At 43.9% G+C, this 24294-nt stretch overlaps 2 protein-coding genes across 3 annotated transcripts; both read right to left on the bottom strand.

Annotated features, from left to right (window-relative positions):
* Positions 1 to 2459: 2459 nt before the first annotated feature.
* LOC146629745 (electron transfer flavoprotein regulatory factor 1-like) lies at positions 2460 to 7132 on the bottom strand. 2 transcript variants are annotated; one of them, XM_085358846.1, is made up of 3 exons: positions 6794 to 7132; positions 5760 to 5825; positions 2460 to 2781 (listed from the first exon to the last, which is right to left on the bottom strand). In XM_085358846.1, exons 2-3 carry the CDS (start codon positions 5802 to 5804, stop codon positions 2575 to 2577), a joined length of 252 nt encoding a protein of 83 aa, XP_085214972.1. In that variant the 5' UTR covers positions 5805 to 5825; positions 6794 to 7132; the 3' UTR covers positions 2460 to 2574. The 2 variants fall into 2 exon arrangements, with proteins under 2 accessions (XP_085214972.1, XP_085214971.1); XM_085358845.1 differs by having other exon boundaries at positions 2461 to 2781; positions 6965 to 7132.
* A 429-nt stretch (positions 7133 to 7561) lies between these two features.
* Positions 7562 to 9083, bottom strand: LOC146629744 (protein NEDD1-like). Its single transcript, XM_085358844.1, has 7 exons — positions 9038 to 9083; positions 8868 to 8957; positions 8611 to 8777; positions 8337 to 8535; positions 8027 to 8168; positions 7826 to 7892; positions 7562 to 7744 (listed from the first exon to the last, which is right to left on the bottom strand). Exons 2-7 carry the CDS (start codon positions 8938 to 8940, stop codon positions 7640 to 7642), a joined length of 753 nt encoding a protein of 250 aa, XP_085214970.1. The 5' UTR covers positions 8941 to 8957; positions 9038 to 9083; the 3' UTR covers positions 7562 to 7639.
* Between the last annotated feature and the right edge of the window lie 15211 nt (positions 9084 to 24294).

Below are 24294 nucleotides of genomic sequence, written 5' to 3'. Positions count from 1 at the left end.
GTGTCTTTGAATGCAGCACGGGGGCTGTTGCCTCAGCAGCTGCACCCTCAGTGGAGGCTTGTCTGATCCTTCGTTTCTTCTGCAGCTGCGGTGGAGCAGCTCGCCATCAGCGAGGAGGACGCCATTTGTTTCCAGCAGGCGGAGGATGACGAGGAGCTGCAGGTGGAGGCCGGCTCAGACATCGGTACGTCAGCGTTGCGTTAGGCTGTGGTGAGTCGGTGAGTGAAACGGGCGCTGCTCTCAGGCGCTGCTCGGTAATCGCTGTTCGCCGTTCACTCGCAGCTGCTCGATGAGCAAACGTCGCTGTTCCCACTTCCACGCTTTGCATACAGGGCGGGATTCCCACTGTGGAAGAATGATTTTGTTTTATTTTGTATTTATTTTTTTAAATGTTTTGCCTTTTTAAATCTATATCCTTCATTCATCATCATCTTCATCACTACTGTGATGTTGTGGCACGGTGGTGTGGTGGTCAGCAGGGTGTGCTCACAGTGAGAAGGTTCTGGTTCTGTTCTCCGGTTCTCCCACAGTCCGAACTATTATTATTACTATATGATGATGGAGTCTGTGACGAGTGGTTTCTCCTGCAGCTGTGGAGGAGCAGATCTCCAGCAGCGAGGAGGAGGAAGAGGAAGAGGATGCGGTTCCTTCACAGCAGGTGGAGGAAGACGAGGCTCTGGCCCGAAGGCTGCAGGCGGAGGACGACTCGGTGCTCGGTACGTGTCAGTGTTGGGGGGCGGACCTTGAGAACGATGGGGAACGTCGGTATTATTGAAACATGATTGGCTGGTGGTGGTTCCAGCCTCCTGCTGAACCTTCAGCGTTCTTCTGATGCTTTGTTCTGCAGCCGCGGTGGTGGAGCAGCTCGCCGTCAGCGACGAAGAGGAGGGAGCCACTGGTTTACAGCAGGTGGAGGATCACGAGGCGCTGCACCAACACCTGCAGGTGGAGGCAGACTTGCACCAAACGCCTCACCTGAGGCAGAGCGGACAGGTGTTCACGTTTCTGTTTGTTCCTCCAGGCTCGGCTGGACCGAGTGGAGCACAACAGACACCGTCACCACCTCCATTATCACCACCTCCACCAGCGTCTTCTTCATCGCCTCCACAGGGTGAGGCAGCCAATCACAGTCTGATCGTGGTTTTCATATTATCAAAAGTGGTGCTGCGTTCAGGAAACGTGCGACGTTTTGCTTTGATTCGCTGACCGAGCCGTGACCTTCTCTCTGCAGGGTCGTCCCACAGAGCGCCGCTGGATGATTCAGGTGGCTCCCGGAGAAGGTAAGCACCAGAAACCAAGTACTACAGAGATGTGGTATAAATACATGCAGTACTTCAGTCCAATCAGGTCTTTGGAGTATTTGTAGTTTTTCTACTCGCTCCTGTTAAAGTAAAGATTTTTTTTCTCTCTATAAAAACTGAACAAACACAAGCTGCTCAAACCTGACCGACCAATCAAACGACAGCGTAGAAACCTGACCAATCAAACGACAGCATGACACTGTTGTAGAGCTTTAATTGGTCTGCTTCTGCTGATCGTTCCACAGTTCTGATTGGTCACGGCAGGAGTAGGGACGCCACATCTGATGACGCTGAAGGAAACGACTACGAGGTGAGGAGTCTGGAGGAGGGGGAGGGGTCTCGAGGAGGGGGAGGAGTTTCGATCATTCTGCAGACTTTGTTCACTCAGGGACAAAAATCCCATCAGAATTTGTCTTTGGAGCTTTTTTTCCAAAAAGTTGTTTTGAATTTGGATCTTTCTTCTTCTTCTTTAATGTTTCATCTCAGACTTGGTTTGTGATCTCTTCTTTACGTTCCTCCTTCGTGTTACAGTTAAGCTCTTACAGTTAGACGCTGCAGGTATTCAACGTGGACCAATCAGGGCCCAGATGTCAGAGTGTTGACGCCTTTGCTCGTCTTTCAGTCTCTGCTGGAGCTCGAGGAGCGTCAGGGCGCCGTGAGGACCAATCAGCTGAGCGCGACGGACATCCAGAGGTTTCCCACCAAGGTGTTCCAGGGATGCGGCGGCAGCGGCGGGAACACGCAGTGAGTCTCCGAGCTCGCCATTTGTAACGCTGAAAACAAACAAACCCCAAACCTGCACGCTAACACGTCTCTGTGCTGATTGGCCGGCAGGTGTCAGATCTGTGTCTGCGACTACAGCGACGGCGAGAAGCTGAGGATTCTGCCGTGTTTCCATGACTACCACGTTCACTGTATCGACCAGTGGCTGAAGGTAACGCCGTGCTTGGTTATACGGAGATGACATAAACTTGGAACGCCACCTGACTCTGTCTCCTCCCCCCCCAGGATAACCCCACCTGTCCCATCTGCAGAGTCAACCTGGCCGACAAAGACGCCATCGCCCCCCCCGACCTCTGACCTCTGACCTTGCTTCTACTGTTTCCTATGGGAACAGACAGACAGGAAGGAAGGAAGGAAGGAAGGAAGGAGGACTCACGCTTGTTTTTGTTTTGAATACTTTAATTTAAAGGCTTCACTCGGTGGTCATGTGACCTCAGGATTGGATCCGTAAACCTCAGAGCTGTTTGTGTCGTCACCGTTCGGTCGCCGTTTAGTCCTCGTAGTAGCGCTTCTTCATCGCTCTGTACTTCCTCAGGTAGTAAAGCGCCTCCAGCTCCCGGGCCACGTACTCGCCACGAGCAATCAGGGCCTTTATTTGCTCGGGGTCCTCCACCGCCTTGTTCCTGACAAACGCCGCTCTCAGACGGTCGCGGAAGTAGTCACCACCTTTGGGGTACTCCCTGCCGAGGTAGAGGAGCTGCAAGGAGGAAGAGGATGTGTTAGCAAAAATATGTCTTTATTTTTACTAAAGGGCAAAAAGGCGGCCGATGTATGACGGCACATGATGATCACATGATCTCAAAATCAGCACAGGTCTTAAAATCACTCTGGACGATGATCTTAGACTGACACACCTCCAGAGGCCAATGTGTTTTATCAGGACGAGCAGCGGGAACGCTCCGAGGATCCACGAGCGCTTTTAGTGATTCACTTTACAAAAGGTGAATCTGAAATCTTGTCACATAGTCTTGCTTTGTAATTCCTTCAGCGGCGCTCCCTGCAGAGACCTTATCTTAGTCTAAAGCTGATAACAGAAAGTGTTTTCCTAAAGAGGGTCAAAGGTTTATCTGCAGATAGCTCTGCGGTCATAAAGGCGCCGCTGATCTCCATCCTACACGCTTCCTCATGCATAAAATCTTTAAAAACACTGATTGTTACAGTGTCTCACCTTACTTTCTAATTCACTCAGGAGGGCGGAGCTCCTGCGTGAGGTGGACACAGGAAGTCTTTAAACCTTCACCATGAGGGATCACGAGTGCGGGCATCTTATTTTTTGCATTTATGAAATAAGAAAGCGCCGCCTGCTGCCTGTTTGTCTAAACTCACTGAGTTTCACCAAAGAAAAATGTGGTGACCATCTCAGGCCACAGCACATCTTATGTCACGTGTGCAGCTGGTTTCACTCAGAACCCGTTAAAGGGGCGGGGCTACAGAGGGAGGCGTGTTAGATTTCTGGGTTTTGGGCTTTAATGTTATTAAAATATTGTGATGGTGGGCTGTGAGTTTGATTGTTGGTTTTCTCTGCTGATGTTGTTCGCGGCGTAACGACGGCTCTGCCACTGAAACGTCCACTTTTTCACCCTAAACATGATGAAGTGTCGTCAGAGTGTTTCTGAGCAGATAATCTCAGCCCGATCCGATAAATAAGCTTTAAATATATCAGAACACCACTTCAGCGTCATTCTGACAGATGAATAAAGACCTCAGTGCTTTGGTGCAGACACTACAGGTTGTGCACGCAGTTGCATTCTTTTAATGCCCAGCAGGGGGCGACACTTGCTGCAGCGCCCTCTGTAAACACTGCTGACATCTTCACAGATAAACATGAAGCTTGAACATTTTGGTGGGGCTCAGCACCGCTTTGCATGATGGGAGATTTGAGAGGCAGCTTTGTGCCTTCAGATCTGTTTGAGGTCATCTCATCATTACGCACCTCCGACGGCTCACAGTGGCACCGACGGATCATCTTAAAAGTAAATTAACTGTCAATAAATGTTAACAACATCATCATGGAGTCTTTGCTGACGCCGCCTGAAGTCTCATCATCCAAACTCCCGATTCTGACGTTTACAGCTGTGAAAACAGAAAATCTAGAATCGCTGGAGGACAACGTGTCACCGACAATGTTCCCTCTAAGCTGCGCACTGCTGGCACAGAAAATCTGCGTTGCGCACAAAAAAAATCTGACCTGCACTGAAATTAAAATTAAACTTTAACAATTCTGTTCTGCAGTGTTAGTCAGTGACTGGCTGCTCCCGTATGTGATCAGAACGATGCCACCTTATCCCACAGTCCAGCCAATGATGCGATTCACATTCGTATATACGCAGCTGATCAACGTCGCTGACAGGCTATGACAGCGTCCTTATGTGCCGGTGTTTTAGCAAAGCAGCTGATGTGGAGTGAAGCCACGTTAATGACAACGTGTACAACCATTGGAGATGTGAGCAGGACAGACGGAACAACTGACGGACAAAGTGTGGACTTTATACCAGTTTTTAAATTGTGTTGATCGGCCACGTAAAACCAGAGTTATGATAAAATATCTGCAATGTTTGGTTTTCTTCCTGAATACTGTCGTTGTTTCTATTTACTGCAGGAAGAAACGGTAAAAACGCCGTTTTATAAGGAAACCGCTCGAAAGCCTGTGAACAAAAACAAAACTCCCAGCCTTTCCTATTGGTGGAAAAATGTACCATGTGGACCAATCAAAGAATGATATGGCAACATGACCTTTAGTTGTTTAGGGAGGGGGAAGTTTTAGGAGTGACGGCGTGTTTGAGATGTGAGAGATTTGAGACGTTTAGCACAAATCTTGTGTAGTTAGTGTGTAGTCAGTGTGTAGTTAGTGCGTAGTCAGTGTGTAGTCAGTGTGTAGTCAGTGTGTAGTTAGTGTGTAGTTAGCGTGTAGTTAGTGTTTAGTGTAGCCAATAGTGTTGTTGTGTGTCAGAACAATGAGGCGCCTGCTGAGTGTTACAGGTGTTACAGCAGTGACACATCTGCTGCTGTCAGGCCTGCAGGTATCAGGCTGTTGTTCTCCTTCATCTCATAGTGGACACAAATTATTTTTGGAGCGTCACAAATAATTTGTGTGGCATCAGATTTGATGCAGAACAGCTGATTGTTCTGTAAATAGTTTGAAATGTTTATTTAAAAACACCTTGGCTGCATTTTTAGGTAAACAGCTGCAAAACTTTGTTTCCATAACTCAGTTACTTTTTTGAAGAAGTAACTAAATAATTAATTGCCCAACATTGGTCATTATTTACTGTATGTTGCAGACAGAGTTACAGACTCTCTCCCAGACCACAGACTCACAATACAGTCAGAGCAAAAAATAATAAAAATAAAGTTGTTTTCAAAATTGGAGTTCAGGTTATTTTTGCTTCCAATAGTGTTAACATGCTGCACATGAACAAGATTGTTTAAGTTTTCATTGTCAGTGGGCTAAAGCAGTTAATTAAAAGTCATCTAACATAAATGTAAATGCTGTAATTTGATTACTTTAGTAAACATGTAACTTGGATGCTGGCGTGACCACAGTGCACACGTCTGCTGCTGCTCACAGTGGTCCACGGGACGCTCAGGGAGTTTGTGTGTTCGCTCAGACACGTGGAACATTAGAGGGAACTTTGGTCATCGAGTTCTTTAAAAATGAATTTCCCCAACACTCACGTTCTTGTACAGTCGAAACACTTCAGACCTGAGTGGGTTGGCCATCTTCCTGGAGGACAGTCCGAGCTGAGAAAGGCAGAATAAACGCAAAGTTCAGATTAAAGAGGTTTAACCTGCTGCTCACGCTCAGTAACTGCTGAGGATTCAATTCCATGTGCAACACAAAGAAAACTGCAGCTCTGCTGACGAATCAACAAGAGAACCATCGAACCAGATCAGTCGCTTCACAGGAATCACAAACAGCGTTAAGGCTGAATGACGCAGTCAGATCTGAAGCCATCGGCTCCGGATCGGATGGCCGACTGTCATTTATCTGTGACAGCCGAAGCACTACAGGCGCCAGTGTAACAGTAACACTTTAAAAATAAACAACAATAAAGCTGTTTAATAATTAAATGTTAATAATAACAATAAAGTACATCTTGAAGGTACCTGCTAACCTATTGTTCCCATGACGTTTGGGACTAGATGATGACGTTTATGGCTTTTGGGAGGCCAACAAAGAAATCGATCTTACACCAGAGTCCACTCACAAAAACGCAGATTTTCACCTGACAGAAAAAAGAAGTTTCTATTCAACTTTGCGTGACTTTACTGTTTCAGTGTTTTCTTGTGATCCGAACTAACTCACTAAAACATCAGAGTCGCTCCGTAACACAAACTAACGGACCAGTCGAGGCCGCTGCAGACGCAAAGCTCCGCCCTTCTGTGACGTAAAAATCCAGCTTTTGTGAATGGAGTCTGGTGGAGAGCGACCCGGTTCACTTCGCGGTTAGCACATAACCCACAGCGGCTCATCCAGGTGTGCAAAAAATTGGCACACCAGCACGTGATCTGTAGTGGGCGTGACCGCCGGCACCTGCTGCAGGTAACACTGTTTCCGCGTGTCTCTGCCTGCAGGTCTATAACGTTAGAAAGTACACGCAGTATCGCAGTACATGTAACGCACACCTGTCTGCCAGGTGCGCGTTAGATTAGACTGAAAACACGTTTAACGCTCAGCTCGTGACGTCATAAATACTATAAACACTTACAGGAACGTTTGAGGCTCGTTGGTCTCAGTTTTGCTGCAGGGTTTGAATTCCTGCGTGAAGTGGATCAAATGAAACGTCACCTTCAGGTGATTCACGTCAGGTGAGCAGCGCTAGCAGGAAGCCAACTTTGCTCTGAGCGGCTGAAAGAGAAAAACCCGACAATAAACTAACCGAGCCTGAGCGGGTCAAAGGTCACGCAGGGTTAAAGTTCCCGCGGTGAATCTGTTTCCCCCGCTGCTGTTGGTCTAAAACAACCCGCTGAGCTCCGGGTTCATCGCCGCGGAGCACGAAAACCTAAAAGTCTGAACTTAGTGAGCGTGCTGCGCGCTCACAGGCTAGCAGGTAAACAACCAAAGAGTGTGAGCGCGCAGAGAGTAACCCCACCCCGACACGCTCAAACCGCCGGCCCGCGAAAAGCCAAAGAACAAACACACATTTCACTACAAACTACGACCGCATATCACCGTAAATACTGCCTCACACCGTGTTACTTACTGATCATTAAAACTGTGATAAACACACCAAAGGTTTTAGAAAGATTCGGGTTGATGTACATGAAAACACACACACGTAATTTTTTTATTGGCTGTAAACTTTTTCTTTTTATTCTTCTTCAGACGAAAGCTTCTTACTAAAACATGATGCAGGCACATGTGAACCGACCGCCTTTCAAACTCTTCCAGGCTTTGACATCAAAATTCATTAAATTACAACAAAACAGGGTACATAAGTGTTCACACACACACACACACACACACACACACACACACACACACACACACGTGTTCATGTTGGACCATCTGACGTCAGGATGGGAGGAGGCAGCCAGAACGAGGCTCCAGACGGTCAGTAGTTGGCCCTGAGCCGGCGGTTCTCCTCCCTCAGCCTCTCGATCTCCTCCACCAGAGACTCGTTGACGGAGTATTTCTCTATCAGACTGTGGATCTCAGTCTGAAACACAAACACAGAATCATAAAAAACCAGAAAGTCACATCTGACCATCAGAGGAAAGCTCGGACGAATCTGTCGTACCAACTGGATGTAAAACTGTCGGATCATCTCCACCTGGAGGTTGATGATGTCTTTGTGACAGGCGTTCCTGAGGAGGAGAAGCTTGTTCATGTCCCGCTGCCATAAAAGCTCAAAAACACCAAATCAACCCGCCTCTGAAAATAGTCCCCACAAAAAGGCTAGCTGATTTTTCTCTGAAGAGAGGTCAGAGGTCAGACTGACCTGAACTCCTCCAGAGTTTCGTGGATCATGTTCTGGATGAAGTGGATCTGCAGGGAGGTGAGGGGAGCAGCTCCGGCCTGTCCAACCACGTCGGCGATGTTCTGAGAAAGAGACGAGGAAACGGCAGCCGACAGAGCCGGACCTGAAGGCAGAGGAAACATCGGAATCTCCCACACAAGCAGCTGACCCTGAACTCAGCGTCCAATTCACAAGCCTATTCCTACAGAGTCCCACAAACAGTGAACTAACCACGGTGATATCGGACCTTAGTGGGAATTGAACCCTCAGAACTGCTGCTGCCCGACTCTACCTGCTGCTGCAGATGTGGTGGGTGGAGCTCCGTGGACAGGTGAGTCGTAGCTCAGGTGAGCCTGAATGCCATTGGCTCTCCGGAGGCTGGGCTCTGGCGTGAAGAAGGGCGGGGCCAGCTGACTGTGATTGGCTGACTGTGACATAGGGGGCGTGGACTGACTCTGTGTCTCCAGACTGGAACAGCTGACTTTGTCAGACTGAGACAGATCAAAGTTCAGTTAGGTGGACCTGCGTTGTCACAGGTGTAGAGGTTAAAGGTTAAAGGTCATCACCTTTCTGGCATCACACAGTTCTCCAGCTACAGCGGTGTTTGGCTCCTCCTCTTTGATAGCCGGAGGGGTCTGGAAGACTGACAGCGGGCTGTAGCACCTCCCCGCCGAGGCTGCGAGCGGCGTTCCCAGTGGCGTCTTCCTGTGAGAGCTGGGACCTGCGTGAGAGTCTGAAGCACAGTGCAGACATTCTTTAACCTCCAGGTGACCTCACCTGGACCTTTAGGCATTTTAAATGGGTGTTGAACTTGAACTCTGACCTTCTCTGACTGGAGAGAAGATGTCCAGGCTGGCCCGGCCTGTTAGCTGCTGACCCTCCCCATCTCTAGACATCACCTCCGAAGTGGTAACTAAGGAAAAAGAAACACAGCGTCAGGATTGGTCCGACGGCAGCGTCGCTTCAAATGCATCTGGTGACCACCTCTCGTACCCTGTCCTCGTCCAAATGGGGTGTTCGCGGTGGTCCCGTGGGTGAGCGGGTCTGGAAGAAGAAGGAGAAGCACGACTGAAATGGATTCAGTTAGAGGTGATAACAGAGAACGGCTGTGAAGGTTCTCAGTCATCCAGGTCATCGCAGTCAAAGGAGCTTGCAAAGAAAAGCGTCTGGACTTCTTTAAGCTGCTTGAAGACGTTTCTCAGATGAGAGAAAGAAATTTGTTTAATATTTAAACCTATTTTCTGCACATTCCAGCACATAAAATAAAATATTTTTTGTGTTTACACTCAGTCTTTCAAATAGATGCAAGTAAAACACAGCAGAAAATAAATAAAGTCAAAGACTCAGCGGTCCTGTTGCTCTATTTTCACCTGTAAAGCAGGAGTGGGGCAGGCGGAGGTTTACCCTGGTGCAGGTGTGCCGCAGCGGTCAGTGGAAGGATACGGCAGTTTCTCTGTGAGTTTCCCATTATATCGCACTCGGTGCTTGTTGGAAGTTTAGGGGTTTTTTTGCTTTAAAAAGAAGTTTTCTTCCCACACACAGCGGACACTAATGTTTTTGTCACTTTTTATGGAATCAAACTTAAAGTAAGGTCAGTACTTCCACACGTTAAACGCTGCACGCTCATACTCTCTCCCGTACTCGATATATGATCCACTGTTGATCTGCACACAGCTGTTGTCACGACCGTTACTCTTACGTCACTGTCGTGAGACATTCTCGCAAAAATATCACGGTTTTAGTAACGCAGTAACGCAGCGTTCCTGTGGGAAAGTAAAGGTAATCTAATTACCGTTTTTGCAATAGTAATCCCTTACTTTACTCGTTACTTGAAAAAAGTAATCTGATTACAGTAACGCGTTACTGTAACGCGTTACTGCCCATCTCTGATTACTACAGAATGGCATATCTGGGATTAAGGATCCCGAAGTGGAAGAGTTACGACAAGAATCCAACTGTCAACTTTTACAAATAAGCCAAACCGATGTAGGTAAAAGCTAGGACTCTGTATTTTGAATACTAAAGGGAAAAATCATGGAAATTTAATTTTCACAGTGGAGTATAGTTAGACATGTGAAATTATTGCATCTATAGTTGTTTCTAAATTGCTATGATCCAAAATATTTTGTAATTTCAGTATGCATGCCTGGACCCAGGGGTTAGCAGAGATGACCTTTGTGCAAGGGCAACGGGACTGTTGGTACGACAGGTGCAGCTGAAGAGAGGGTTGGCTGCTCGTAGATGCGACTGAGGCCACGACTCAGACAAAGGAGGAGATGCTGACAGAAGTGAACATTTTATAAATGTTTTCATTTCGACTTTTCTTTGACTCTAAGGTCTGTGTGTAACTAGTTAAAATCTTATAAAAAGATGGAAGATTAAGAGGAGGGCTAAAGTCTTTCCACATTAAACGTAAATAAGAAATATTGTGAATAAGAAATACGTTTCTAAGAAATCTGAAGTACTCTTTAGATACAGTGGTATGCTGTTAGCAGGTAGGTCAGGAGACGTGGATGACATGGAGAGTGTTGCAGTGTTTGTGGACGCGGATGTTACAGCTACACCTGATAACAGTTCTGTCAACCTCCCGATGACGGCGGCACCGGGGCAGTACGGAGGTTTTGTCAGTGGAGATGTTGATGTGTTTGAAGGTGAACTTACTGAGCCTACAGAGTGGACTGCAAAAGGTTTGTGCCATGTATGACACGTGTCCTGACACTGACAGCACATGTGCAGTCATTTCTCAGAATGGACAGCATGCACTCTCAGTGCACGCAGTGCTGTGGGTTTGGTCAGTGACAGGGAAGAAGTGTTGTTCTGCTGTTTGTGTACTAGAGACACATGCACCTGCTAAGGTTAAACCAGAAGGGGAAAGCCCAAGGCAGGAGACAGGTTGTCACTGCTTCCAGCAATAGAAATTCCTGTTTTTGGTGGTGATCCTTTGCATTTTAGATCCTTTCTTAAGGCGCTTGAGCAAGGAATAGAAACTAAGACTGATAACATGCAGGATAGGCTTTCTTATTTAGAACAGTTTACTACAAGATCAAGCCCAGATATTGTAGACACACCAGCTGCAAAGTAACATCTGTATGAGTGTACTCATACAGATGTTAAAATTCTGAATCTATATAAAATAAACTTTGTTTTTCTGAATGTTTTTAAATAAATGTTTTCACATCTTTATGTCTCAAAAAAAAAGAGGGGTGTGGTAAAGATGGTTTTTTGTTTGCCAAATGTCTGATGGGAAGACGGGAGGGTTAGAAAATTATTTTGACTTAAATGTCACGGCCTCTTATGTTCCAAACACCAAAAAAGTCCAAGAAAAGGCCGTGGGTGGCAACGGGAGGTTTGGAACATAAAGGCCGTGACAGGCTCTTTCAGATGAGAGCAGGCGCTTTGATAGTGTGTTTATTTTTATTTTTTAAATCCGGACCACTTCCGGATGATTAGCTGCTTGAAAAATAACATCGTCCAGTACAATGAGATGACTTTGGTGTGAGGGAAACAAGGTCTCATCTTGAAATGATTCAGGAATGCCCTCGATGAATTTAATGTTTTTATTTTTCTCTTGAAGCTCAGAATACAGAGGTTGAAAGGATGTATAAACCCACACAACATTGTCAATAAGCTTGTTCAAAACATGTACACAGTTTTCCAATACAGATTTCACAAAAAAGGTCTTTCCAGAGCCACTTGGCCCGACAACCATACAGGAAAATGGCACATGAAGTCTGGGGTCAAACTCGATTAAAGCAGGCTGAAACATTTTTTAAAAAACAAACAAAAACGAATAACAAAAAATCAATAACCAAAGGGTAAAGTCAGACCTCCTGGCAGCAATCTACGCTTGTCATAAACAACACGGAATTTTTTGGGAAATGATGAATTTTGTAGTGAAAAGGCTGATTTATTACGAACGATACTGTGCTGAGGGGCCTCAAGTGTAGACCCTCCTTCACAGTTATCAATGTAATTGTCAACAAGAGTCTTTACAGATTCAAAGTTGACCTTCTCGCAGACATCATGTGTTTGTGTGATTTCCTTTTGCTTTCAAAACAACTTTACCTTTTCTGGTCATGTAACCATAACTCTTAGGTCCAGCTGCAACAAACTCTGTAATGAAATCATCCTGGTCTAACTCATTTGTTAGCTCGCCTAAATACCTGCCTGTTTCTAGTTCAGATTGATTTTCTTTAGTGAGATACACTACGCTATCAGTGTCATAGTAAATAGCTCTTTCCTGCAGCTGATCCAAGTAACTGTAGAGTTTCATACGCCCATATGAAGCAGTGAAGGCCGCAATGAAGATGTTATCTGTGGAGTTTGGGAGTGGAGTGCAGAGGTCACCATAACACCATTGAATAAGAGCCACATCATCACTGACAAAAGAGAAATAGCTCACTTTGTATTTTGGAGAGAACATGAGGTTAAAGAATTCCTCGGGGTCACTCACCAGTTTGCTCTGTGTGAGATTATTTCTCTGACCAAATTTTCCCCAAAAAGAGTTTAAACACAGTTTGGCCATTTGTCTTTTAGCAGGGTTTAGTTTTATGTTTTCAGGGTCTAAAGTTATTCCTTGCTTAGCCTGGTAGTCTTTAATGTAAAGCTGTTTAGCCTCCTCAGTTACAGCATCTGATGGGTAGCCTGAAGCTTCTTGTTTTTTGCGCAGGAAATGATGTACATAGTCTGTGAATATTGTGTTACTCTGTCTCTCAAAGTGCCATACCTCTGTGATTCGACCTATTTCATAACCCTTTTCTAATGCGAGGTTAAACTCGGGAGTGGTCCACACCCCTCTCAGTGCTCTATCCTCGTTACTATGGTTACAGGCTCCTTGTTGGTTGTTCATTTCAGCACAAGTGCGACAGAGAGTAAAGAGAAGTTTTCCTGATTTTGTTTTAAATGGTAAGACCGGAAAATAGAGCCGTCGTGGTGGGTAAACGGCAGCTTTGATAAACCCAAAGTAGTTTTTAGGGTGCTGAAAATTTCGAAAGATTATTTGAGGATGACCTAAGGGGTAACTACATGTACTATTTACATATGGATACAGGGATGTGACATCGACATAGTTGATTTTCTCACGGGGCCCGGCACTACAGCGAAGTTGTGCTGGGCTTGTACGGCCTCCACAGAGAGCATGGCGGGGGATCAAAGGCTCTGGTGGATCATAACGTTTGAGAAAGCTGATTACACTCTCATCACTACGTTTTAACTCGGTCCACTCATGCTCCCAGATTATAACAAGAGAGACATTATGCTCAGCTCTCAATCTAGCGAGCCTGTCTTGAGTGGCGCTGTTTAACTCTGCAAAAGAGGAACCTACTAGGGGGTTAACATCGGACTGATTGGAAAAACACTTAATACACCCATGGAAGTAGCAGCCCAAAAATTCCCACACGTATGTTTTACCATTATTTTCGGAATATCCATCTACATAATAACTACCGAGCTGTTTTTCTCCTTGATTGAGCGCATGTCTGATAAAAACACCTTGCGTAAACGAGAGATATTCGAGCCATTGAATTGAGGATGAGGAAAATGATTTTACCTGATTATGGTAATTTAAAGGACAGGGCAGGGCCAGAGAATTGGCAGGCATGAAGTTTGTCAAATACGTTTTAAGACAAGCGCTTGCAAGCGTGTTGCGACTGAAAGGATCTACTCCTGTCTCTTCAATAAACCCGTTTCTAAACAATGTGCAACCCCGAGCTAGAATTTCAACATCATTTTTACAGTATAACAGTGCCTGTTTCATGAAATTGAAGGGGCCAGAGCTGACTGAATCATACCATTTGTAAAATTCCTGTCTAATTTCTGATGTCATGCGCTCGAGACTAAATGCGGAAGGGGGAGGGTACGGCCCAACATAAGTTAGGTTTTGTTTGGAGCTGAAAGAATGAGGAAAAAAACCTTTAACACTGTCTGAAAATCCCATCGCTTTCGGGATAGCTGACAATGGCATAGGTAGGAAGCATGACGAGTCTATATAACGTTGATTAAAGTCTGGGTCTGTAAAGCTGATCACTTTGGAACCTTGCATTATCAAGTTTGGTTTTAATCCTCGCCTAACTAACCCGCGAAGGATAATGTACGCATCGAAACCCTTTGCATTATGAGCGATAAAGATTGAGCCCTTGAAGAGGGGGCGTCTAAAATGAGCAAGAAAGTTTTCAACGCAATGCTCGCCCTGAGAGCTCCAAGATTTACCATCTGATGTTTTTGTACACACCAGAAAAGGGCTGTGCTCACCGTGTTCGTTAACAAAAGTTTCAAAATCATAAAAAATCAACTTGTTATTATGTTTTGTTTCGCGTTGTAAAACCTGCATATAGCACTGATGTGTTTGATGATCACTAGAGATTTCCTGACGACAGATTTGGCATTTTCTCTTTTGGCATTTGTGAGGTTTTTCATGTGCTGCTAAGTAATATAGCCTTGAGCACTTGATACATTTCCTGTAGAGGTCACAGTTGCTGGCAGACCTTTCACGCCTCTCAACGAGTTTTTTATGGCTCTCAAAACAATAACGAGATCTACAGGTGCGATTACAATCGGTACATACAATAGGGGAGAGGAAATGATCGTTGCAGTCAGGCTGCATACAGACTGAGCAACGAGCAGGGCAGAAATGGGATAACACATGGTTAAAGCCTATGTAACAATGAGTACACAAATACGCTGTGCCCAAAAATCCTTTAAGATTTTTGATAGCGTAGTAATGATTGTCAAATAAAAATAAACACAAGGCTTTTGCGCTATTCACTGTACTAGTCTGAAATTTACAAAGGGTGCGATCATGCTCGTTACGGTAAAATACTATAATTTTACATCCTAGTAACCTTTCAAATGTAATTATTTGATTAAACCCAACAGGCGTTTGATCATTTAGACCAGCTTTTTGTTGAATTTCTCTAGCTAATGTTTGTGCTTGATAGTCATTAAAATCGGGTTGCAGAAGGTGGGCAACACTTGTAGCAAAACACAACTTATTCGAGGGGTTATGGACCACGTATAAAAAACGTGTTTTCTTTTTCACAATTTCGCTGTCGAGTATGTGTTTAAGCAATCTTTTCCCACTGCCATTTGGGGGTGTAACAATCTGAGCTACAACCTCCAACGAGCCATCACACATTACTGACCAGTTTGACTGTACCGCTCTCAAGAATAAATTTTCAAATTCAGATAAATCATGATTATCACGTAAAATCACTGAAACATTATTTTGTAGCTGCTGGCCTATCAATTCTAACTGGATATAATCACCTGGACGTGCGTGAGAGAAAACCCTGTTTGATATTTCACGTGCACTAGACATTACGATTTGATAATAATGCGCATAGTCGGGTATATCGTTTGGAGGAGGAAAATTCAAAATTTCTCTAATTTCAACGTTATTAAATTTATTTCTAATAACTATAGAGGGTTGTGCTGAATTACTGGCGCAACTCTGGTCTGGATTACCCCCTTGTTGAAAGGAGTGATCATGGTTTACTGGGTTAAGTGGCTCGTTCGCAGAGACAATGTCTGCGGGAGAGCTGAGTGATTGATGAGGATTAGAGTCATTGAAAGTGGTTGACAGCTGTATCGGGGGGCTGCGGCTGAGCGGTTCGTTGGGACACGCATTTTCTGGGGAAAAGACTAGCGAATGCTGGCTTTGAGAATCAATGAAACGATTTTGATTTAGCCTGTTTATTTGACTCAATAACTCTGGCGGTATTTGAACCTCATTTTGTATTTGGGCCAAAGCTTCTAAAGCTCTATTAATTGCTAAAAACGGATCAGAAGAGGAGATGTTTTGTGTCAGACTCATTTGTGAATGAACCGCGTCTGACTCTGTTTGGATCTCATCATGATCCAATCCCAAACTCAAAGAAATATTTTGAAAGGCACTTTCATTGGGTGCTAATCGGGCAAGAGCTAAATTAAGCAATTCTAAAGGATCATTATTATTGATCACCTCAGGTTGCTCACTGTTTTGTGAATATGTAATCTGAGAATGGTGTATATTTTCATTTAACCTAGCTAACGCTGTTTCTAAAGCAAGAAACGGGTCTGTAATATCTTGTTCCTGGTTATCCATTTATTTTATTATTATTGTTTAACAGGAATATATTAAAAGAACAAAAAACCACAAAAGAGAGTATGTTTGAAAAGCAAAATGAAAAAAAAAAATCAAAAACAAAGTTTTTATAAGATGAGCTGAACTAATTCAGCGAACAGAGAGACCGCGCGAAGAGCGATTGAAGCCAGCTGCCTTCGGGTACGTGTTCGCGTTGTCCTCGTTGTCCTTGCGATCCTGCGGGTCCTGCTACTCCTCCTTCTGAAACGCCCTGAGAATTTGAGGGTAAGATACAAACAGTTAGTAAAGTTAAATAGAAAAGGGTTAGTTTTTATTTTAAAAAAGAAATGAGAAAAAAAGCGAGAACCTAGAGAGACTGACCGTGATTGGGTCTCAAAGGCAGGCGCGGTGCATTTCCTGTGTCTGATGGCGGAGAATAAGAAGCGTTTCTGGGGCTCTGATCGGCCGGAGCATCGGGAGTGAGCTCGGAGAGCAAATCTTGCCTGTCCCCGGCGGACAGGCGCAAGTTTTTCCCAGAGGGTTGCGGGAGAGAACAAGCTCCGACGGGAATGGAACTGGGGCCAGATGAAGCAGGGCGATCTAGCGTAGAGAGCAAATACTCTCTGTCCCGTGTGGAGAGACGAATATTCTTTCCTGTGGATCGCACAAGCACTGGTGGTGAAGAATTCGGGGAACTCGTACCAATAAAGGTGTCCAAGTCAGAGATATCTAGAAAGTTTGATAAAAATGAAAAAAGAGGGTAAATGTTTTGTTTTTCTTGTACAATTAGCTGTTAAGAAGGGGAACAAGAATGAACCAAACCTACCAATTCGATCGAGAGACTCAAAAAAAGAGGAGTTGAGCAGGTTTATCTCAGAGTCTGAAAAGAAATAACATCGAGTATTTACAAACGGGGAAAAAACAGTAAAAATATAAACATTATATGAACAAGAGTGAGAAAAAATGAGGTACCTGATGAGGCCATGATCGCTGCTATAGTTTAACTTACAAACGCACTTTTTAGCTCTGAGTGTTAGAGGGGAGCTTATATATGTTTTAAAAAGTGTATTCCAAGTGTTACAGAGCCTATTTGCATGGCTTTTTTGAAGATGAAAGGATTGACAGAATGTTAAAAAGGAAAATGCGAAAATGTAGTTAGAGAGCAAGATTAACACTTACCGAGTGATATGCACATAGGGCACGCGAAGGTAGTTGTTGATCCCTGGTTTCATGGCTGTTGAGCTCGCAAGCAGTCTGAGCGGTGCCAGTTGTTGATACGTCTGAAGTCAGATCTCTTCTGGGGGTTCGAAGATAGTCTTAACATCAGCGGGAGATCGTAAAATCAGACCTGGAGCGGATTGGCTAACCGGGGTGCGAAGGGAGCGGTGCAAGGGTTATGTGATTGGCAGCGGGGCGCAGTGAGGCGGAGTTGGTCTAAGGGGGGAATTTTCAAACGAGGTAAGCAGCGCATTAGGGAGCCGAGCGGGGAGCGAACAAGCAGGAAAAAATTGTGCTCTGCAAGAAGTTGTGGATCGGAGATTAAGAGCGAGGTAGAACTTAGAGTGTGGGTTGAATTTTAGAGCTTGCTAGTAAGAGGGAAGTTTTTGAAGGAAAAAAGAATAAGGATTTTCCCTGTTATCGAATATAAGGTTTTTGGGAATAGAGGGGTAGCTAACAAGTTATTCTAGGGGTTTTGGAGAAATCGCGGAGAAATTTTTAAAAGGAGTTTTGGCTTTGTTTGGCTGAGCATGAAGGGAGCCGCGGGGCGCTGAATTTGAGAAAAAAGACTAAGGATTTTTTCAGGATTTTCCCTGTTATCGAATATAAGGTTTTGGGAATAGAGGGGGTACCCTAACAAGTTATTGTAGGGTTTTGGAGAAATCGCGGAGGGTTTTTTAAGGAGTTTTCCCTGCTTATGTATCTAAGGAGGGTTAGGGTTAGGGGATCGCGAGTTTTTTCTGAGTATGAGTTTTATTCTAAATCTACAAATGCATATAAATCTAAATAAAGTTTTCCCCCAAGGCATGCAGCATGTGTTTGTGGCCATACTGAACGTTACAAAAGCACAAGTTTAACTAAACAATTTTAATATGGTTTAATACATTTTTAAACACATGAGCACGGAGCCCGAGAGAGCACGGTCCGGAGACACGGGCGCGCCCCCGCGCGCCCAGACACACAGCCTCGGGCGCGCACACACACACTGACCCGCCACCAGATGGCGTTTTTTGAGCATAAAAAAAAATAAAAATAAAAATTTAATTGCTTAAAGAAATAAAAGAATGCTATTTTGATATATAAAAAAACTTTCTAAATAATCAATTATATTTTTATGAATATCATATTTTTATGAATATCATATTTTTATTACTTAATTACTTCCGGACTTCCGGAGCTCATGAATAATTAATGAGCTCCGGAAGTAACCTGTCACTTTTTTTGACGAAAGGGGTATAATATCACTCTCTGTAGCATACTGTCTGAAATATTCGACGGCTGCAATAATTCTTCAAGTGTTATTTTTTTCTTTGTATTCTAATTTCACCGAAGTTTACTAAACTCAACAAACTTAATATTACGTACCGGGACATTTATTCTCTCCTCATTTTCTTTCGCCGAAAATTGTTTTCTGACAAACCATCCTACTTTGGCAAAACGTCCTACCGTAAGTAGTTTATGCACATTTCTGCTGTCACAGAGTAATTCCAGGCCAATTTAAGTAGGTATGACGGTTTGCCACCTAACTTTGCCCATCAGAGTATACTTGTAGCTGTTATTAACAAAAGTAGGACGATTTGCCACTAAATTTTAGCCGTTTAAGTATGCTTGTAGGTGACATTCACAAAGGTAGGACGGTTTGGCACTGAATTTCGTGTTGTGCGCATGCGCAGAAACAATGGGTAGGATGGTTTGCCAGGTAGGATGGATTCCCAGAACACCGTCTTTCGTGCTTGGCTCTCCTACCTTTCCTAAGGTGATGCTCATAGTGCAGAAGCCGATGCTGCATTCACTTACACTCGGATATCTGAGCTTCACTGTGAAAACATGATCGTACATTTGATTGAATTTTATTGTTTTAGCTTCGGGGTGGCACCTGGGGTGGCCAGTCTGGTTGGGGCTGTGGCCCGTGCCCCCCCCCCGCTGGACATGCCACTGAACTTCACACAATGATGTTAAATCAGTCAGTCTTGTCAGCTTTAACCAGTCAGTCAGTTCCCCATTCTTTTTTAAATTCTCACACACCAGAAACTCACAATCAGCTCACTCATTTAGGCCACAGACACGTTTTATTCAGTTTTCCTTCTTTCCCTTCATCATAAAACACGTGACATGTTGTCATGCACTTCACAAAACAAGTTTGTTCTTATGTGTTCAGTATTGTGTATCTGGGTGCAGGGTTCACTCGCACATCAAAACAGGAAACTCAGTGTTTTAGAGTCTCCAACACATCCCATTCACTTGTGCTAAAATTCAGTCACCTTTCCTTAATCTAATTATGATCAGCTAATTTGCATATCAGCTACCATCCCACCAAGTTGACAGGACAACAGAAATGCATGTTCAAAATGTTATCACAAAAATAGAATTTCCCTCATACAGTAAATTACTTGTGCTGCATCAGACAGAAAGCATCTCCCAATTTACTATATTAACAACTAAATTTATTGTCTGATCACTGGTTGTTCAAACCAGAATCTTTTTCCCCACAAAAGTTAAACTGTTGTCCTGCAGCCTACAGAGTTAATTTGTCAGCATTGGATAAATTCAGCATTTGGTAACAAGCTGATTTTCATTGCATGTGTGTGTGTTATTAGGCAGGTTTAATCGATGTCTGAGGAGCTGCATCTCCAGCAGAACATGTTGTTAAAGCTGCCTTTCCTACACACTTGTTTGCTATTATTTGATCTTTTTTTTTTTTTAAACTAATTTGCTATTAGTCCAATGGTCTTTGCATCACTTTTCATCACACTAAGTGACTTGGACAAGATGACAAGCAGAATCTCATGCTTAAGATGCCGTCTGGTCTTCATGAGTATCATTGTATGTGTATATGCATGTAGGGTTAGCATGGTTAATGCATTTTCTGTATGTTTTTGTGTTCCTCTGTCATCAAATTTTCATTATTCTCATCACTGCTTAAAACAACACACATCTCTCTGTTTTTTTTAAACTGTCCTTTTCTCCAAAACAGAAAGTAGCGTTACAGTTGTTTCAGACTGAGAAACACCAAACACTCTTCATGTTATCATTCATACTTCATCCACACAAATATTTTATTTCTTTTTGTCCACTGGGCAGGTGACCTGCAGAATCATGTCTGCCCCAGCTGGATACCTTTTCACACACACCGTGATGCCAGACACACTCACTTCTGCTTAGCGCACAATTTCACTTCATTCGTCAACGATCCACACACCACGTACTGCCCAATAAATACTTTGCAGTGTATTTCACCCTTGGACTTCTTTTACGTTTGCGGCAGGAAACGCGACTTACCCCAAAACCCAGGCTACGTGTACACAACAGATCACAGAATTCTAGTTTCTAGGTATGTGTCTGTGTGTATGCGTGTGCATGTGTGTGTGTGTTTGGGCGTGCGTTTGTGTGACCTCCTGGGCTCTATTTCAGGAAGCCGGTTTAGAAAACTCAGAGTGAAAAACGATACTCAGGGTTGAGTAACCCCGAACTGTCCAACTCGGAATATTTGGTTTCAGAAAGGCTGATAACAATTAGTTCAGTCAACGCGGAGTTGCTTTAACCCCAAGTTAAGCGCGCACGAGGATACATAAAGCCCTGATAAGCGGAGCACAGATTAAGCGAGTCACCATGGAGACGGAGGGAAAGAAGGCGCGGTCAATGTATTTTACAGCGCTTGAGGCCAGTAGTAATACGATGGCACCTGTCCAAGATGGCGGCCAACCAAACCGGTTTGACAACCGGTTTGACCGGTTTCGTGCGTGTGCGCATGCGCGTTCAGTAATTCGATGGCACTAGTCCAAGATGGCGGCCAACCAAACCGATTTGACCAGTTTCGTGTGTGTGTGCGCATGCGCGTTCAGGTGTTGGAATACCACAGGGGATCAGAGGGGTTATATGAGTTTGTGTTTTTAACGGGGTTTTAATTTAATCAAACCATAGGGTTTTTAATTAAACTATTTTTATCACTTAGGTGTATCGCAACATTCAGTTATGCATGTGTTCTTAAAAGCAATTCTTTGTTTCTTGTTTCATTCTTGGCGGAGTGGAAGCTGTTTTGGTTCACAGTGCGCCTTAACAAAGAGGGTGTGCTCTAGTCAAAAGTGTTGGTAATAGTGTTTTAATCACACTAATTTTCTAAATCTGACAATGTCTCAGCTTGCAGTGAGGCATGCATTTTATTTTATAAATGGCACAAATGGGAATTTCTTCTGAATGGGTGATGTCAGCATGTTCACAAGCGTTTCATTTAATCAAACCCCTAGTTTTAATTTAACTAGTTTTTACACATCTACTGGGGTTTCTTTCCAGGGTTGATGCGATCATTTTATTTAAAAATCGGGATTTCGGAATGTTGAACTAAGAGTGAGACAAAGCCAGCCAGCTAGTTTTTAACACAGTAAATGTCACAAATAGCATTCAGTCCTTTAGAAAATAAATGCTATAAGCAGCCAGTATCGCTCTTTTCAAACTAATCGTCTTTTAAATACACTCATTTTGTGATTCCGGTGTCAACACCTTGCACCGATGCAAGCATTTTATTTATTTAAAAACGGATCAAACGGGCCATTTCTTCTGTAAGGGGTTTCATGGTTTCAGAGTAGTTTTTAACACAACAGATAGTCGCAAATAACATTCAGCCCTTTAGAAAATAAACGCTACAGTGATACTTCTAAAACCAGTCGCCCAGACCCGCTCCAACTTTTCAACAGCTGGCTAATTGTTTGAATTTGTTCAGGATTGTAAAAGCCCACCGTGGGTATCACTAGTTGAGAGTACCATGCGAACAAGGGCCCAGCCTATTGTTTAAAGTGGCCGGTATTGGCTCTTTTTGTAATTCCTCGACAAGGTAAATGGGGCAGGTGTACCAGTCGGGTGGCGACCCCGCCTATTGTCTGAAGTATCGGTTCCTTTGTAATTCCTTGAGAAGACAAAAGCCCTGAAGGGTCTCATTTAAATTGATTGGCGACATACCTTTTCTTTTTGGAAACACCACCCTATATAAAAAACAGGCTCAGACCCCGAAACCCTGAGCCATTTACGCCTCAAGATTCGCTGCAGAGCACACCATTTTCTTTGCGATCATCAACACTAACATCGTTCTTTATAACATGGCCATCGTAAACGGTAAGTAAAACAAAACCTATTATTGGATTTTTAAAAAGTGTTATGTTAACATATTATAGGATATTCAAACTATTTTTTTTCCTAAAACAAAAGCTTAATTTTTAGGAGTTCGGGAGAACGGCCCAGGACCCTTTTCTTCAGAAACGGGCGCTTTTACAGCTGGAACTAGTTCTCTAACAGGCACAAGGTGTGTACAGCATTACTGGATCTTTAAACGTATGTATGTTTTAAACTAGCGATTGTTTTAAATTATGTAATAACGTTTTTGTTTGTTCCAGGGTTAACAAACTGAGCAGGAAAACATTCAGACCCCGCGACCACAGAGCCCTACCTTACATCAGGTGTGTATACAACGCGATGTATAGTTGTGTATTTTTTTTTTTAAAGGGGTTTAAACAATTACAAATGTTCTAAACTGACCGTTTTACACATACAGAACCACGCCAGAGAACCGTGTGTGTGGAGGAGCAGGACCATCCCGAATAACGCACACTACAAGGTAAGCATAGGCATATATAAATTAGATAAAAAGAGAGAGAGAGGGAGACACGGTTATTCAGTTTGAAATGGGTACATGTATAAAATGTTTTAACACATGTCTATCTATCTTCACAGACTGCAGAACAGCACCCCTCCTCATAATGATCAGGACACCGTACGATTCCAGATGTTTTTGGAATGTTTAAGCAGTATCGACCTCCCAGAACAACAAAAACCTGGAGCTTTGTGCAGCAGTGGAGAGTCAGAACCGATCTTCATCAGCGAACCTGCAACACCTCCGAGTGAGTGGCTACATCGCGATTTCTCTGATGTTTTTGAGTACAGTATATCAGATTTTGATCTAGTTCATATACCCACCACCCCAGAATGTGTCAGAAATAGCGTTGATTCACACATAGATTTCGAAGAAGGCGGCATAACAGACTCTCAAATATCAGCGGCGTATGATGCTTACATAAAGCTTCCAGACGCTCAGCCTGCTGAACAAAGTCATATAGCCTCAATAGCTGATAAATTATGTTTGATTGAAGCTAGACTCAATCAATACCACCAAGAAGCACAGGTACAAAGGCAACAGTTTACCAAACTCATAAACAAAGTGTGTAGTACATTAGACAACATCTGCAGCAAAATTTCAAGTCCCTGACTTTTAAAATCCAGACCATGGACCCTCCAAATAAATTATTTAAACATAATATCGGAACCTCCACTCCTGGTAGATGTTTTGACTTAGAGACTTTTATGCAGTGGGCTGAAGAAACAGATAAAAAATTAGACGATATTATAGCTAGACTTAATAGGGTGCCTGCATCAGCCTCATCCGATACACATCCTTGTCAGACTGTTCCTACGTCTGCTATTGCTGATGGGGCTATTGTTGCTAATAATAGTGATAGTACAGCAGGTGTTGCTCGGGCCGTTGCTGTTACTGATGCTAACCATATAGCTTGTGCTGCTGGTGATTTTGCGTCTGATGCACAATCTAGCCGGGTCACCTCTGCTGCAGCTACTGCAGTTGTTATTGAGCCCGTTGTGCAGTCTGGATCCGGCAGCTGCTCTCAGTCACACATTAGAGAGATACCTAATTTTAATGCTCGCGAATTGCGTGAACGCCTTGATTTTAGGGGTATAAGTCTCGATCATCCAGAACAAGTGCCGGCGCGAGTGCGCGAGTGCTTAGCCAATGTGATAGACAGAGCTGTGGCGGGATCCCAACAGGGCAGTGTTCTAAACGTGGTCCTGCGTGGCCCCTCGCTGGCTTCAGATGTTCAGGCTGTTTTAAACGCTGATGATCGGTATGATCCGGAGCTGTTTCTCGATCAAATTGCACAAGTTATGCAGAGTAATGATGAATCTATCGGTGATG

This window comes from Diplotaxodon limnothrissa, linkage group LG7 (genome assembly GCF_057381915.1).
Source record: "Diplotaxodon limnothrissa isolate DT_005_m linkage group LG7, D_limnothrissa_male_GT1.1, whole genome shotgun sequence".
Classification (NCBI taxonomy): Eukaryota; Metazoa; Chordata; class Actinopteri; order Cichliformes; family Cichlidae; genus Diplotaxodon; species Diplotaxodon limnothrissa.
This window is presented reverse-complemented; position numbering and strand designations above follow the sequence as displayed.

Coding starts and splice junctions, on each gene's coding strand:
- LOC146629745 (XM_085358846.1), bottom strand. CDS start 5,804: ATGGCCAACCCACTCAGGTCTGAAGTGTTTCGACTGTACAAGAAC. Junction 2,782..5,759: donor TGTTTCGACTGTACAAGAAC/GTGAGTGTTGGG, acceptor TCCTCCTTGCAG/CTCCTCTACCTCGGCAGGGA.
- LOC146629744 (XM_085358844.1), bottom strand. CDS start 8,940: ATGTCTAGAGATGGGGAGGGTCAGCAGCTAACAGGCCGGGCCAGCCTG. Junction 8,778..8,867: donor CTTCTCTCCAGTCAGAGAAG/GTCAGAGTTCAA, acceptor ACTGTGCTTCAG/ACTCTCACGCAGGTCCCAGC. Junction 7,745..7,825: donor GACAGTTTTACATCCAGTTG/GTACGACAGATT, acceptor TTTGTGTTTCAG/ACTGAGATCCACAGTCTGAT.